Source organism: Vicugna pacos, chromosome 8, assembly GCF_048564905.1.
Source record: "Vicugna pacos chromosome 8, VicPac4, whole genome shotgun sequence".
Classification (NCBI taxonomy): domain Eukaryota; kingdom Metazoa; phylum Chordata; class Mammalia; order Artiodactyla; family Camelidae; genus Vicugna; species Vicugna pacos.
The window spans coordinates 19007558-19021129 of record NC_132994.1 but is presented as its reverse complement, the minus strand read 5'-3'; the positions used below and the strand labels follow the sequence as shown (position 1 = coordinate 19021129).

The 13572-nt window shown below is 56.6% G+C and overlaps 1 protein-coding gene across 1 annotated transcript in view; it reads left to right on the top strand.

Annotated features, from left to right (window-relative positions):
• Positions 1–13572, top strand: part of LOC140697662 (uncharacterized) — a 98585-nt gene that overhangs the window by 54515 nt on the left and 30498 nt on the right. The window contains exons 59-76 of the mRNA XM_072965609.1: positions 315–453; positions 932–990; positions 1891–2029; positions 2509–2567; positions 3468–3606; positions 4077–4135; positions 5036–5174; positions 5647–5705; positions 6606–6744; positions 7193–7251; positions 8152–8290; positions 8740–8798; positions 9699–9837; positions 10304–10362; positions 11263–11401; positions 11850–11908; positions 12809–12947; positions 13397–13455. Of these exons, the coding sequence (XP_072821710.1) occupies positions 315–453; positions 932–990; positions 1891–2029; positions 2509–2567; positions 3468–3606; positions 4077–4135; positions 5036–5174; positions 5647–5705; positions 6606–6744; positions 7193–7251; positions 8152–8290; positions 8740–8798; positions 9699–9837; positions 10304–10362; positions 11263–11401; positions 11850–11908; positions 12809–12947; positions 13397–13455 (1782 nt within the window). The remainder of the gene's footprint in view (positions 1–314; positions 454–931; positions 991–1890; positions 2030–2508; positions 2568–3467; positions 3607–4076; positions 4136–5035; positions 5175–5646; positions 5706–6605; positions 6745–7192; positions 7252–8151; positions 8291–8739; positions 8799–9698; positions 9838–10303; positions 10363–11262; positions 11402–11849; positions 11909–12808; positions 12948–13396; positions 13456–13572) is intronic.

Below are 13572 nucleotides of genomic sequence, written 5' to 3'. Positions count from 1 at the left end.
CCCCGAGCCGAGCCCTGCCCCAGACTCTTCTGTCCTTTGTGCCCTGCCTGTCCGTTCGCGTCGGCTGTCGATAGGCTGCTGAATGGCCCTTTGCCGTGCTGATGGGTGTTCCCGTGTCCCTGCGTCTGGTAACAACACGGAGCAGAATGTGTCTTTCGTGTGTCTTCCCAGCTGTTGGCCAGGGTGATGCCTGTGGTTTGACACAGGCACTGACTGGTTGCTGCCTCACCGAACTGACAGACTGAATGGCCAAGTGCAGGAGTCGGATGGTTTCTCAAGGTGGGTTGTGGGGTTCCTTTGCTTTGTTTTTACAGGAAGGGGTGCCCGAGCCCAAAGCAGAACGGGACGGCACCCGTGCTGAGACACTCGTCGCTGACGAAGGCGCTCCAGACGAGACAGCCGAAGACGAGACCCTGCCGTCTGTGCTTGCGGCAGAGCAACCTGATGAGTCCGGTAGGTTGGTGAACATCCACGGAGGTTGACTGTTCTCCTGTGTGTGCTTAAAGGCTACTGTGGGGCGGGGAAGGGTGTAGCTGGTGGGTAGATGGGTGGCATGCTTCGGATGCAGGAGTTCCTGGGTCCCATGGCCAGGACCTCCTTTCAAAGGAAGAAGCCAAATGGCGATCTAAGATACCTCAAGGCTGTAGGTCCACATACCCCATGCAGTACTCCCGTTTTGTTTTCCTTCTGCCCACTGTCTCCACACATACCCCCAACACAAGCAGGCCTTCCCTCAAGAAACTGCCTCAGTCCTCTGAAATGCTCTTGGGCCACGTTAGTTTACGGAAAGCTTCTTGGGTGGAGTTAGGCTTCAAGTGTTTGTGTGTGTGTGTGTGTGTGTGTGTGTGTGTGTGTGTGTGTGTGTGTGTGTGTGTGCAGGTCAAAGTGGTCAGTGATGTCTCTGAATAATCTGTGTGACTGCATCCTCTAGGTGAAGAGTCACCTTTCCCCTCGGGACCGGAGGAGGACGCACGCACCCCTGGCGAGGAGGTACCATCTCGTTTTCCTGACTTACGTCGTCTTGTAGCACCTAGCCGTCGAGGGTCCCTAGTGCACATGAGCGGATGGATGCATCGCCCCTGCGTCCCAACGTTTGCGTTTTCCCGTCGCGGTTCTTGACTCCCCTTTTGTAATCCAAGCTCACTAAGTCACTCTGTGCTTTCGGTCTCGCCAGGGCACAGTACACTTGTGTTAGTTCTCCACGCTCCCCTACTGAGAGCGGTGTCTGTGTCTCCATTCTTTGCTTGCACTGCATTTCCCTGGTAGGTTAGTCCAAGTCACTGCATATAGATAGCTCCCCGTGCCAGTTCGGTCAGGTTTCAGAGGTCTCCCGCTTCGCCTTGTCGTTTTGGCCCTCCTCGGTTTCGATGAGTGGCTGGTGCCTCAGTTTACTGAGTCTTGCCAGTGGGGTCTTCCCATTCCGTTCCCACCCAAGTGTGTTCCCGGTGTTCCGTGTGACTTCCCGTGCCGTTTCCCACCTCGTCCTTTGGCTCAAGCTGCCCCTCCTCGAGTCCCTCAGCCTGCCCCCTCTGCGCTCGGCCTGCCTTTGAAGACACGGTGCGGTCTTCCCAGCGTTCCCCGAGCCGAGCCCTGCCCCAGACTCTTCTGTCCTTTGTGCCCTGCCTGTCCGTTCGCGTCGGCTGTCGATAGGCTGCTGAATGGCCCTTTGCCGTGCTGATGGGTGTTCCCGTGTCCCTGCGTCTGGTAACAACACGGAGCAGAATGTGTCTTTCGTGTGTCTTCCCAGCTGTTGGCCAGGGTGATGCCTGTGGTTTGACACAGGCAGTGACTGGTTGCTGCCTCACCGAACTGACAGACTGAATGGCCAAGTGCAGGAGTCGGATGGTTTCTCAAGGTGGGTTGTGGGGTTCCTTTGCTTTGTTTTTACAGGAAGGGGTGCCCGAGCCCAAAGCAGAACGGGACGGCACCCGTGCTGAGACACTCGTCGCTGACGAAGGCGCTCCAGACGAGACAGCCGAAGACGAGACCCTGCCGTCTGTGCTTGCGGCAGAGCAACCTGATGAGTCCGGTAGGTTGGTGAACATCCACGGAGGTTGACTGTTCTCCTGTGTGTGCTTAAAGGCTACTGTGGGGCGGGGAAGGGTGTAGCTGGTGGGTAGATGGGTGGCATGCTTCGGATGCAGGAGTTCCTGGGTCCCATGGCCAGGACCTCCTTTCAAAGGAAGAAGCCAAATGGCGATCTAAGATACCTCAAGGCTGTAGGTCCACATACCCCATGCAGTACTCCCGTTTTGTTTTCCTTCTGCCCACTGTCTCCACACATACCCCCAACACAAGCAGGCCTTCCCTCAAGAAACTGCCTCAGTCCTCTGAAATGCTCTTGGGCCACGTTAGTTTACGGAAAGCTTCTTGGGTGGAGTTAGGCTTCAAGTGTTGTGTGTGTGTGTGTGTGTGTGTGTGTGTGTGTGTGTGTGTGTGTGTGTGTGTGTGTGCAGGTCAAAGTGGTCAGTGATGTCTCTGAATAACCTGTGTGACTGCACCCTCTAGGTGAAGAGTCACCTTTCCCCTCGGGACCGGAGGAGGACGCACGCACCCCTGGCGAGGAGGTACCATCTCGTTTTCCTGACTTACGTCGTCTTGTAGCACCTAGCCGTCGAGGGTCCCTAGTGCACATGAGCGGATGGATGCATCTCCCCTGCGTCCCAACGTTTGCGTTTTCCCGTCGCGGTTCTTGACTCCCCTTTTGTAATCCAAGCTCACTAAGTCACTCTGTGCTTTCGGTCTCGCCAGGGCACAGTACACTTGTGTTAGTTCTCCACGCTCCCCTACTGAGAGCGGTGTCTGTGTCTCCATTCTTTGCTTGCACTGCTTTTCCCTGGTAGGTTAGTCCAAGTCACTGCATATAGATAGCTCCCCGTGCCAGTTCGGTCAGGTTTCAGAGGTCTCCCGCTTCGCCTTGTCGTTTTGGCCCTCCTCGGTTTCGATGAGTGGCTGGTGCCTCAGTTTACTGAGTCTTGCCAGTGGGGTCTTCCCATTCCGTTCCCACCCAAGTGTGTTCCCGGTGTTCCGTGTGACTTCCCGTGCCGTTTCCCACCTCGTCCTTTGGCTCAAGCTGCCCCTCCTCGAGTCCCTCAGCCTGCCCCCTCTGCGCTCGGCCTGCCTTTGAAGACACGGTGCGGTCTTCCCAGCGTTCCCCGAGCCGAGCCCTGCCCCAGACTCTTCTGTCCTTTGTGCCCTGCCTGTCCGTTCGCGTCGGCTGTCGATAGGCTGCTGAATGGCCCTTTGCCGTGCTGATGGGTGTTCCCGTGTCCCTGCGTCTGGTAACAACACGGAGCAGAATGTGTCTTTCGTGTGTCTTCCCAGCTGTTGGCCAGGGTGATGCCTGTGGTTTGACACAGGCAGTGACTGGTTGCTGCCTCACCGAACTGACAGACTGAATGGCCAAGTGCAGGAGTCGGATGGTTTCTCAAGGTGGGTTGTGGGGTTCCTTTGCTTTGTTTTTACAGGAAGGGGTGCCCGAGCCCAAAGCAGAACGGGACGGCACCCGTGCTGAGACACTCGTCGCTGACGAAGGCGCTCCAGACGAGACAGCCGAAGACGAGACCCTGCCGTCTGTGCTTGCGGCAGAGCAACCTGATGAGTCCGGTAGGTTGGTGAACATCCACGGAGGTTGACTGTTCTCCTGTGTGTGCTTAAAGGCTACTGTGGGGCGGGGAAGGGTGTAGCTGGTGGGTAGATGGGTGGCATGCTTCGGATGCAGGAGTTCCTGGGTCCCATGGCCAGGACCTCCTTTCAAAGGAAGAAGCCAAATGGCGATCTAAGATACCTCAAGGCTGTAGGTCCACATACCCCATGCAGTACTCCCGTTTTGTTTTCCTTCTGCCCACTGTCTCCACACATACCCCCAACACAAGCAGGCCTTCCCTCAAGAAACTGCCTCAGTCCTCTGAAATGCTCTTGGGCCACGTTAGTTTACGGAAAGCTTCTTGGGTGGAGTTAGGCTTCAAGTGTTTGTGTGTGTGTGTGTGTGTGTGTGTGTGTGTGTGTGTGTGTGTGTGTGCAGGTCAAAGTGGTCAGTGATGTCTCTGAATAACCTGTGTGACTGCACCCTCTAGGTGAAGAGTCACCTTTCCCCTCGGGACCGGAGGAGGACGCACGCACCCCTGGCGAGGAGGTACCATCTCGTTTTCCTGACTTACGTCGTCTTGTAGCACCTAGCCGTCGAGGGTCCCTAGTGCACATGAGCGGATGGATGCATCGCCCCTGCGTCCCAACGTTTGCGTTTTCCCGTCGCGGTTCTTGACTCCCCTTTTGTAATCCAAGCTCACTAAGTCACTCTGTGCTTTCGGTCTCGCCAGGGCACAGTACACTTGTGTTAGTTCTCCACGCTCCCCTACTGAGAGCGGTGTCTGTGTCTCCATTCTTTGCTTGCACTGCTTTTCCCTGGTAGGTTAGTCCAAGTCACTGCATATAGATAGCTCCCCGTGCCAGTTCGGTCAGGTTTCAGAGGTCTCCCGCTTCGCCTTGTCGTTTTGGCCCTCCTCGGTTTCGATGAGTGGCTGGTGCCTCAGTTTACTGAGTCTTGCCAGTGGGGTCTTCCCATTCCGTTCCCACCCAAGTGTGTTCCCGGTGTTCCGTGTGACTTCCCGTGCCGTTTCCCACCTCGTCCTTTGGCTCAAGCTGCCCCTCCTCGAGTCCCTCAGCCTGCCCCCTCTGCGCTCGGCCTGCCTTTGAAGACACGGTGCGGTCTTCCCAGCGTTCCCCGAGCCGAGCCCTGCCCCAGACTCTTCTGTCCTTTGTGCCCTGCCTGTCCGTTCGCGTCGGCTGTCGATAGGCTGCTGAATGGCCCTTTGCCGTGCTGATGGGTGTTCCCGTGTCCCTGCGTCTGGTAACAACACGGAGCAGAATGTGTCTTTCGTGTGTCTTCCCAGCTGTTGGCCAGGGTGATGCCTGTGGTTTGACACAGGCAGTGACTGGTTGCTGCCTCACCGAACTGACAGACTGAATGGCCAAGTGCAGGAGTCGGATGGTTTCTCAAGGTGGGTTGTGGGGTTCCTTTGCTTTGTTTTTACAGGAAGGGGTGCCCGAGCCCAAAGCAGAACGGGACGGCACCCGTGCTGAGACACTCGTCGCTGACGAAGGCGCTCCAGACGAGACAGCCGAAGACGAGACCCTGCCGTCTGTGCTTGCGGCAGAGCAACCTGATGAGTCCGGTAGGTTGGTGAACATCCACGGAGGTTGACTGTTCTCCTGTGTGTGCTTAAAGGCTACTGTGGGGCGGGGAAGGGTGTAGCTGGTGGGTAGATGGGTGGCATGCTTCGGATGCAGGAGTTCCTGGGTCCCATGGCCAGGACCTCCTTTCAAAGGAAGAAGCCAAATGGCGATCTAAGATACCTCAAGGCTGTAGGTCCACATACCCCATGCAGTACTCCCGTTTTGTTTTCCTTCTGCCCACTGTCTCCACACATACCCCCAACACAAGCAGGCCTTCCCTCAAGAAACTGCCTCAGTCCTCTGAAATGCTCTTGGGCCACGTTAGTTTACGGAAAGCTTCTTGGGTGGAGTTAGGCTTCAAGTGTTTGTGTGTGTGTGTGTGTGTGTGTGTGTGTGTGTGTGTGTGTGTGTGTGTGCAGGTCAAAGTGGTCAGTGATGTCTCTGAATAACCTGTGTGACTGCACCCTCTAGGTGAAGAGTCACCTTTCCCCTCGGGACCGGAGGAGGACGCACGCACCCCTGGCGAGGAGGTACCATCCCGTTTTCCTGACTTACGTCGTCTTGTAGCACCTAGCCGTCCAGGGTCCCTAGTGCACATGAGCGGATGGATGCATCGCCCCTGCGTCCCAACGTTTGCGTTTTCCCGTCGCGGTTCTTGACTCCCCTTTTGTAATCCAAGCTCACTAAGTCACTCTGTGCTTTCGGTCTCGCCAGGGCACAGTACACTTGTGTTAGTTCTCCACGCTCCCCTACTGAGAGCGGTGTCTGTGTCTCCATTCTTTGCTTGCACTGCTTTTCCCTGGTAGGTTAGTCCAAGTCACTGCATATAGATAGCTCCCCGTGCCAGTTCGGTCAGGTTTCAGAGGTCTCCCGCTTCGCCTTGTCGTTTTGGCCCTCCTCGGTTTCGATGAGTGGCTGGTGCCTCAGTTTACTGAGTCTTGCCAGTGGGGTCTTCCCATTCCGTTCCCACCCAAGTGTGTTCCCGGTGTTCCGTGTGACTTCCCGTGCCGTTTCCCACCTCGTCCTTTGGCTCAAGCTGCCCCTCCTCGAGTCCCTCAGCCTGCCCCCTCTGCGCTCGGCCTGCCTTTGAAGACACGGTGCGGTCTTCCCAGCGTTCCCCGAGCCGAGCCCTGCCCCAGACTCTTCTGTCCTTTGTGCCCTGCCTGTCCGTTCGCGTCGGCTGTCGATAGGCTGCTGAATGGCCCTTTGCCGTGCTGATGGGTGTTCCCGTGTCCCTGCGTCTGGTAACAACACGGAGCAGAATGTGTCTTTCGTGTGTCTTCCCAGCTGTTGGCCAGGGTGATGCCTGTGGTTTGACACAGGCAGTGACTGGTTGCTGCCTCACCGAACTGACAGACTGAATGGCCAAGTGCAGGAGTCGGATGGTTTCTCAAGGTGGGTTGTGGGGTTCCTTTGCTTTGTTTTTACAGGAAGGGGTGCCCGAGCCCAAAGCAGAACGGGACGGCACCCGTGCTGAGACACTCGTCGCTGACGAAGGCGCTCCAGACGAGACAGCCGAAGACGAGACCCTGCCGTCTGTGCTTGCGGCAGAGCAACCTGATGAGTCCGGTAGGTTGGTGAACATCCACGGAGGTTGACTGTTCTCCTGTGTGTGCTTAAAGGCTACTGTGGGGCGGGGAAGGGTGTAGCTGGTGGGTAGATGGGTGGCATGCTTCGGATGCAGGAGTTCCTGGGTCCCATGGCCAGGACCTCCTTTCAAAGGAAGAAGCCAAATGGCGATCTAAGATACCTCAAGGCTGTAGGTCCACATACCCCATGCAGTACTCCCGTTTTGTTTTCCTTCTGCCCACTGTCTCCACACATACCCCCAACACAAGCAGGCCTTCCCTCAAGAAACTGCCTCAGTCCTCTGAAATGCTCTTGGGCCACGTTAGTTTACGGAAAGCTTCTTGGGTGGAGTTAGGCTTCAAGTGTGTGTGTGTGTGTGTGTGTGTGTGTGTGCAGGTCAAAGTGGTCAGTGATGTCTCTGAATAATCTGTGTGACTGCACCCTCTAGGTGAAGAGTCACCTTTCCCCTCGGGACCGGAGGAGGACGCACGCACCCCTGGCGAGGAGGTACCATCTCGTTTTCTTGACTTACGTCGTCTTGTAGCACCTAGCCGTCGAGGGTCCCTAGTGCACATGAGCGGATGGATGCATCGCCCCTGCGTCCCAACGTTTGCGTTTTCCCGTCGCGGTTCTTGACTCCCCTTTTGTAATCCAAGCTCACTAAGTCACTCTGTGCTTTCGGTCTCGCCAGGGCACAGTACACTTGTGTTAGTTCTCCACACTCCCCTACAGAGAGCGGTGTCTGTGTCTCCATTCTTTGCTTGCACTGCTTTTCCCTGGTAGGTTAGTCCAAGTCACTGCATATAGATAGCTCCCCGTGCCAGTTCGGTCAGGTTTCAGAGGTCTCCCGCTTCGCCTTGTCGTTTTGGCCCTCCTCGGTTTCGATGAGTGGCTGGTGCCTCAGTTTACTGAGTCTTGCCAGTGGGGTCTTCCCATTCCGTTCCCACCCAAGTGTGTTCCCGGTGTTCCGTGTGACTTCCCGTGCCGTTTCCCACCTCGTCCTTTGGCTCAAGCTGCCCCTCCTCGAGTCCCTCAGCCTGCCCCCTCTGCGCTCGGCCTGCCTTTGAAGACACGGTGCGGTCTTCCCAGCGTTCCCCGAGCCGAGCCCTGCCCCAGACTCTTCTGTCCTTTGTGCCCTGCCTGTCCGTTCGCGTCGGCTGTCGATAGGCTGCTGAATGGCCCTTTGCCGTGCTGATGGGTGTTCCCGTGTCCCTGCGTCTGGTAACAACACGGAGCAGAATGTGTCTTTCGTGTGTCTTCCCAGCTGTTGGCCAGGGTGATGCCTGTGGTTTGACACAGGCACTGACTGGTTGCTGCCTCACCGAACTGACAGACTGAATGGCCAAGTGCAGGAGTCGGATGGTTTCTCAAGGTGGGTTGTGGGGTTCCTTTGCTTTGTTTTTACAGGAAGGGGTGCCCGAGCCCAAAGCAGAACGGGACGGCGCCCGTGCTGAGACACTCGTCGCTGACGAAGGCGCTCCAGACGAGACAGCCGAAGACGAGACCCTGCCGTCTGTGCTTGCGGCAGAGCAACCTGATGAGTCCGGTAGGTTGGTGAACATCCACGGAGGTTGACTGTTCTCCTGTGTGTGCTTAAAGGCTACTGTGGGGCGGGGAAGGGTGTAGCTGGTGGGTAGATGGGTGGCATGCTTCGGATGCAGGAGTTCCTGGGTCCCATGGCCAGGACCTCCTTTCAAAGGAAGAAGCCAAATGGCGATCTAAGATACCTCAAGGCTGTAGGTCCACATACCCCATGCAGTACTCCCGTTTTGTTTTCCTTCTGCCCACTGTCTCCACACATACCCGAACACAAGCAGGCCTTCCCTCAAGAAACTGCCTCAGTCCTCTGAAATGCTCTTGGGCCACGTTAGTTTACGGAAAGCTTCTTGAGTGGAGTTAGGCTTCTAGTGTTTGTGTGTGTGTGTGTGTGTGTGTGTGTGCAGGTCAAAGTGGTCAGTGATGTCTCTGAATAATCTGTGTGACTGCACCCTCTAGGTGAAGAGTCACCTTTCCCCTCGGGACCGGAGGAGGACGCACGCACCCCTGGCGAGGAGGTACCATCTCGTTTTCCTGACTTACGTCGTCTTGTAGCACCTAGCCGTCGAGGGTCCCTAGTGCACATGAGCGGATGGATGCATCGCCCCTGCGTCCCAACGTTTGCGTTTTCCCGTCGCGGTTCTTGACTCCCCTTTTGTAATCCAAGCTCACTAAGTCACTCTGTGCTTTCGGTCTCGCCAGGGCACAGTACACTTGTGTTAGTTCTCCACGCTCCCCTACTGAGAGCGGTGTCTGTGTCTCCATTCTTTGCTTGCACTGCATTTCCCTGGTAGGTTAGTCCAAGTCACTGCATATAGATAGCTCCCCGTGCCAGTTCGGTCAGGTTTCAGAGGTCTCCCGCTTCGCCTTGTCGTTTTGGCCCTCCTCGGTTTCGATGAGTGGCTGGTGCCTCAGTTTACTGAGTCTTGCCAGTGGGGTCTTCCCATTCCGTTCCCACCCAAGTGTGTTCCCGGTGTTCCGTGTGACTTCCCGTGCCGTTTCCCACCTCGTCCTTTGGCTCAAGCTGCCCCTCCTCGAGTCCCTCAGCCTGCCCCCTCTGCGCTCGGCCTGCCTTTGAAGACACGGTGCGGTCTTCCCAGCGTTCCCCGAGCCGAGCCCTGCCCCAGACTCTTCTGTCCTTTGTGCCCTGCCTGTCCGTTCGCGTCGGCTGTCGATAGGCTGCTGAATGGCCCTTTGCCGTGCTGATGGGTGTTCCCGTGTCCCTGCGTCTGGTAACAACACGGAGCAGAATGTGTCTTTCGTGTGTCTTCCCAGCTGTTGGCCAGGGTGATGCCTGTGGTTTGACACAGGCAGTGACTGGTTGCTGCCTCACCGAACTGACAGACTGAATGGCCAAGTGCAGGAGTCGGATGGTTTCTCAAGGTGGGTTGTGGGGTTCCTTTGCTTTGTTTTTACAGGAAGGGGTGCCCGAGCCCAAAGCAGAACGGGACGGCACCCGTGCTGAGACACTCGTCGCTGACGAAGGCGCTCCAGACGAGACAGCCGAAGACGAGACCCTGCCGTCTGTGCTTGCGGCAGAGCAACCTGATGAGTCCGGTAGGTTGGTGAACATCCACGGAGGTTGACTGTTCTCCTGTGTGTGCTTAAAGGCTACTGTGGGGCGGGGAAGGGTGTAGCTGGTGGGTAGATGGGTGGCATGCTTCGGATGCAGGAGTTCCTGGGTCCCATGGCCAGGACCTCCTTTCAAAGGAAGAAGCCAAATGGCGATCTAAGATACCTCAAGGCTGTAGGTCCACATACCCCATGCAGTACTCCCGTTTTGTTTTCCTTCTGCCCACTGTCTCCACACATACCCCCAACACAAGCAGGCCTTCCCTCAAGAAACTGCCTCAGTCCTCTGAAATGCTCTTGGGCCACGTTAGTTTACGGAAAGCTTCTTGGGTGGAGTTAGGCTTCAAGTGTTTGTGTGTGTGTGTGTGTGTGTGTGTGTGTGTGTGTGTGTGTGTGCAGGTCAAAGTGGTCAGTGATGTCTCTGAATAACCTGTGTGACTGCACCCTCTAGGTGAAGAGTCACCTTTCCCCTCGGGACCGGAGGAGGACGCACGCACCCCTGGCGAGGAGGTACCATCCCGTTTTCCTGACTTACGTCGTCTTGTAGCACCTAGCCGTCCAGGGTCCCTAGTGCACATGAGCGGATGGATGCATCGCCCCTGCGTCCCAACGTTTGCGTTTTCCCGTCGCGGTTCTTGACTCCCCTTTTGTAATCCAAGCTCACTAAGTCACTCTGTGCTTTCGGTCTCGCCAGGGCACAGTACACTTGTGTTAGTTCTCCACGCTCCCCTACTGAGAGCGGTGTCTGTGTCTCCATTCTTTGCTTGCACTGCTTTTCCCTGGTAGGTTAGTCCAAGTCACTGCATATAGATAGCTCCCCGTGCCAGTTCGGTCAGGTTTCAGAGGTCTCCCGCTTCGCCTTGTCGTTTTGGCCCTCCTCGGTTTCGATGAGTGGCTGGTGCCTCAGTTTACTGAGTCTTGCCAGTGGGGTCTTCCCATTCCGTTCCCACCCAAGTGTGTTCCCGGTGTTCCGTGTGACTTCCCGTGCCGTTTCCCACCTCGTCCTTTGGCTCAAGCTGCCCCTCCTCGAGTCCCTCAGCCTGCCCCCTCTGCGCTCGGCCTGCCTTTGAAGACACGGTGCGGTCTTCCCAGCGTTCCCCGAGCCGAGCCCTGCCCCAGACTCTTCTGTCCTTTGTGCCCTGCCTGTCCGTTCGCGTCGGCTGTCGATAGGCTGCTGAATGGCCCTTTGCCGTGCTGATGGGTGTTCCCGTGTCCCTGCGTCTGGTAACAACACGGAGCAGAATGTGTCTTTCGTGTGTCTTCCCAGCTGTTGGCCAGGGTGATGCCTGTGGTTTGACACAGGCAGTGACTGGTTGCTGCCTCACCGAACTGACAGACTGAATGGCCAAGTGCAGGAGTCGGATGGTTTCTCAAGGTGGGTTGTGGGGTTCCTTTGCTTTGTTTTTACAGGAAGGGGTGCCCGAGCCCAAAGCAGAACGGGACGGCACCCGTGCTGAGACACTCGTCGCTGACGAAGGCGCTCCAGACGAGACAGCCGAAGACGAGACCCTGCCGTCTGTGCTTGCGGCAGAGCAACCTGATGAGTCCGGTAGGTTGGTGAACATCCACGGAGGTTGACTGTTCTCCTGTGTGTGCTTAAAGGCTACTGTGGGGCGGGGAAGGGTGTAGCTGGTGGGTAGATGGGTGGCATGCTTCGGATGCAGGAGTTCCTGGGTCCCATGGCCAGGACCTCCTTTCAAAGGAAGAAGCCAAATGGCGATCTAAGATACCTCAAGGCTGTAGGTCCACATACCCCATGCAGTACTCCCGTTTTGTTTTCCTTCTGCCCACTGTCTCCACACATACCCCCAACACAAGCAGGCCTTCCCTCAAGAAACTGCCTCAGTCCTCTGAAATGCTCTTGGGCCACGTTAGTTTACGGAAAGCTTCTTGGGTGGAGTTAGGCTTCAAGTGTGTGTGTGTGTGTGTGTGTGTGTGTGTGCAGGTCAAAGTGGTCAGTGATGTCTCTGAATAATCTGTGTGACTGCACCCTCTAGGTGAAGAGTCACCTTTCCCCTCGGGACCGGAGGAGGACGCACGCACCCCTGGCGAGGAGGTACCATCTCGTTTTCTTGACTTACGTCGTCTTGTAGCACCTAGCCGTCGAGGGTCCCTAGTGCACATGAGCGGATGGATGCATCGCCCCTGCGTCCCAACGTTTGCGTTTTCCCGTCGCGGTTCTTGACTCCCCTTTTGTAATCCAAGCTCACTAAGTCACTCTGTGCTTTCGGTCTCGCCAGGGCACAGTACACTTGTGTTAGTTCTCCACACTCCCCTACAGAGAGCGGTGTCTGTGTCTCCATTCTTTGCTTGCACTGCTTTTCCCTGGTAGGTTAGTCCAAGTCACTGCATATAGATAGCTCCCCGTGCCAGTTCGGTCAGGTTTCAGAGGTCTCCCGCTTCGCCTTGTCGTTTTGGCCCTCCTCGGTTTCGATGAGTGGCTGGTGCCTCAGTTTACTGAGTCTTGCCAGTGGGGTCTTCCCATTCCGTTCCCACCCAAGTGTGTTCCCGGTGTTCCGTGTGACTTCCCGTGCCGTTTCCCACCTCGTCCTTTGGCTCAAGCTGCCCCTCCTCGAGTCCCTCAGCCTGCCCCCTCTGCGCTCGGCCTGCCTTTGAAGACACGGTGCGGTCTTCCCAGCGTTCCCCGAGCCGAGCCCTGCCCCAGACTCTTCTGTCCTTTGTGCCCTGCCTGTCCGTTCGCGTCGGCTGTCGATAGGCTGCTGAATGGCCCTTTGCCGTGCTGATGGGTGTTCCCGTGTCCCTGCGTCTGGTAACAACACGGAGCAGAATGTGTCTTTCGTGTGTCTTCCCAGCTGTTGGCCAGGGTGATGCCTGTGGTTTGACACAGGCACTGACTGGTTGCTGCCTCACCGAACTGACAGACTGAATGGCCAAGTGCAGGAGTCGGATGGTTTCTCAAGGTGGGTTGTGGGGTTCCTTTGCTTTGTTTTTACAGGAAGGGGTGCCCGAGCCCAAAGCAGAACGGGACGGCGCCCGTGCTGAGACACTCGTCGCTGACGAAGGCGCTCCAGACGAGACAGCCGAAGACGAGACCCTGCCGTCTGTGCTTGCGGCAGAGCAACCTGATGAGTCCGGTAGGTTGGTGAACATCCACGGAGGTTGACTGTTCTCCTGTGTGTGCTTAAAGGCTACTGTGGGGCGGGGAAGGGTGTAGCTGGTGGGTAGATGGGTGGCATGCTTCGGATGCAGGAGTTCCTGGGTCCCATGGCCAGGACCTCCTTTCAAAGGAAGAAGCCAAATGGCGATCTAAGATACCTCAAGGCTGTAGGTCCACATACCCCATGCAGTACTCCCGTTTTGTTTTCCTTCTGCCCACTGTCTCCACACATACCCGAACACAAGCAGGCCTTCCCTCAAGAAACTGCCTCAGTCCTCTGAAATGCTCTTGGGCCACGTTAGTTTACGGAAAGCTTCTTGAGTGGAGTTAGGCTTCTAGTGTTTGTGTGTGTGTGTGTGTGTGTGTGTGTGCAGGTCAAAGTGGTCAGTGATGTCTCTGAATAATCTGTGTGACTGCACCCTCTAGGTGAAGAGTCACCTTTCCCCTCGGGACCGGAGGAGGACGCACGCACCCCTGGCGAGGAGGTACCATCTCGTTTTCCTGACTTACGTCGTCTTGTAGCACCTAGCCGTCGAGGGTCCCTAGTGCACATGAGCGGATGGATGCATCGCCCCTGCGTCCCAACGTTTGCGTTTTCCCGT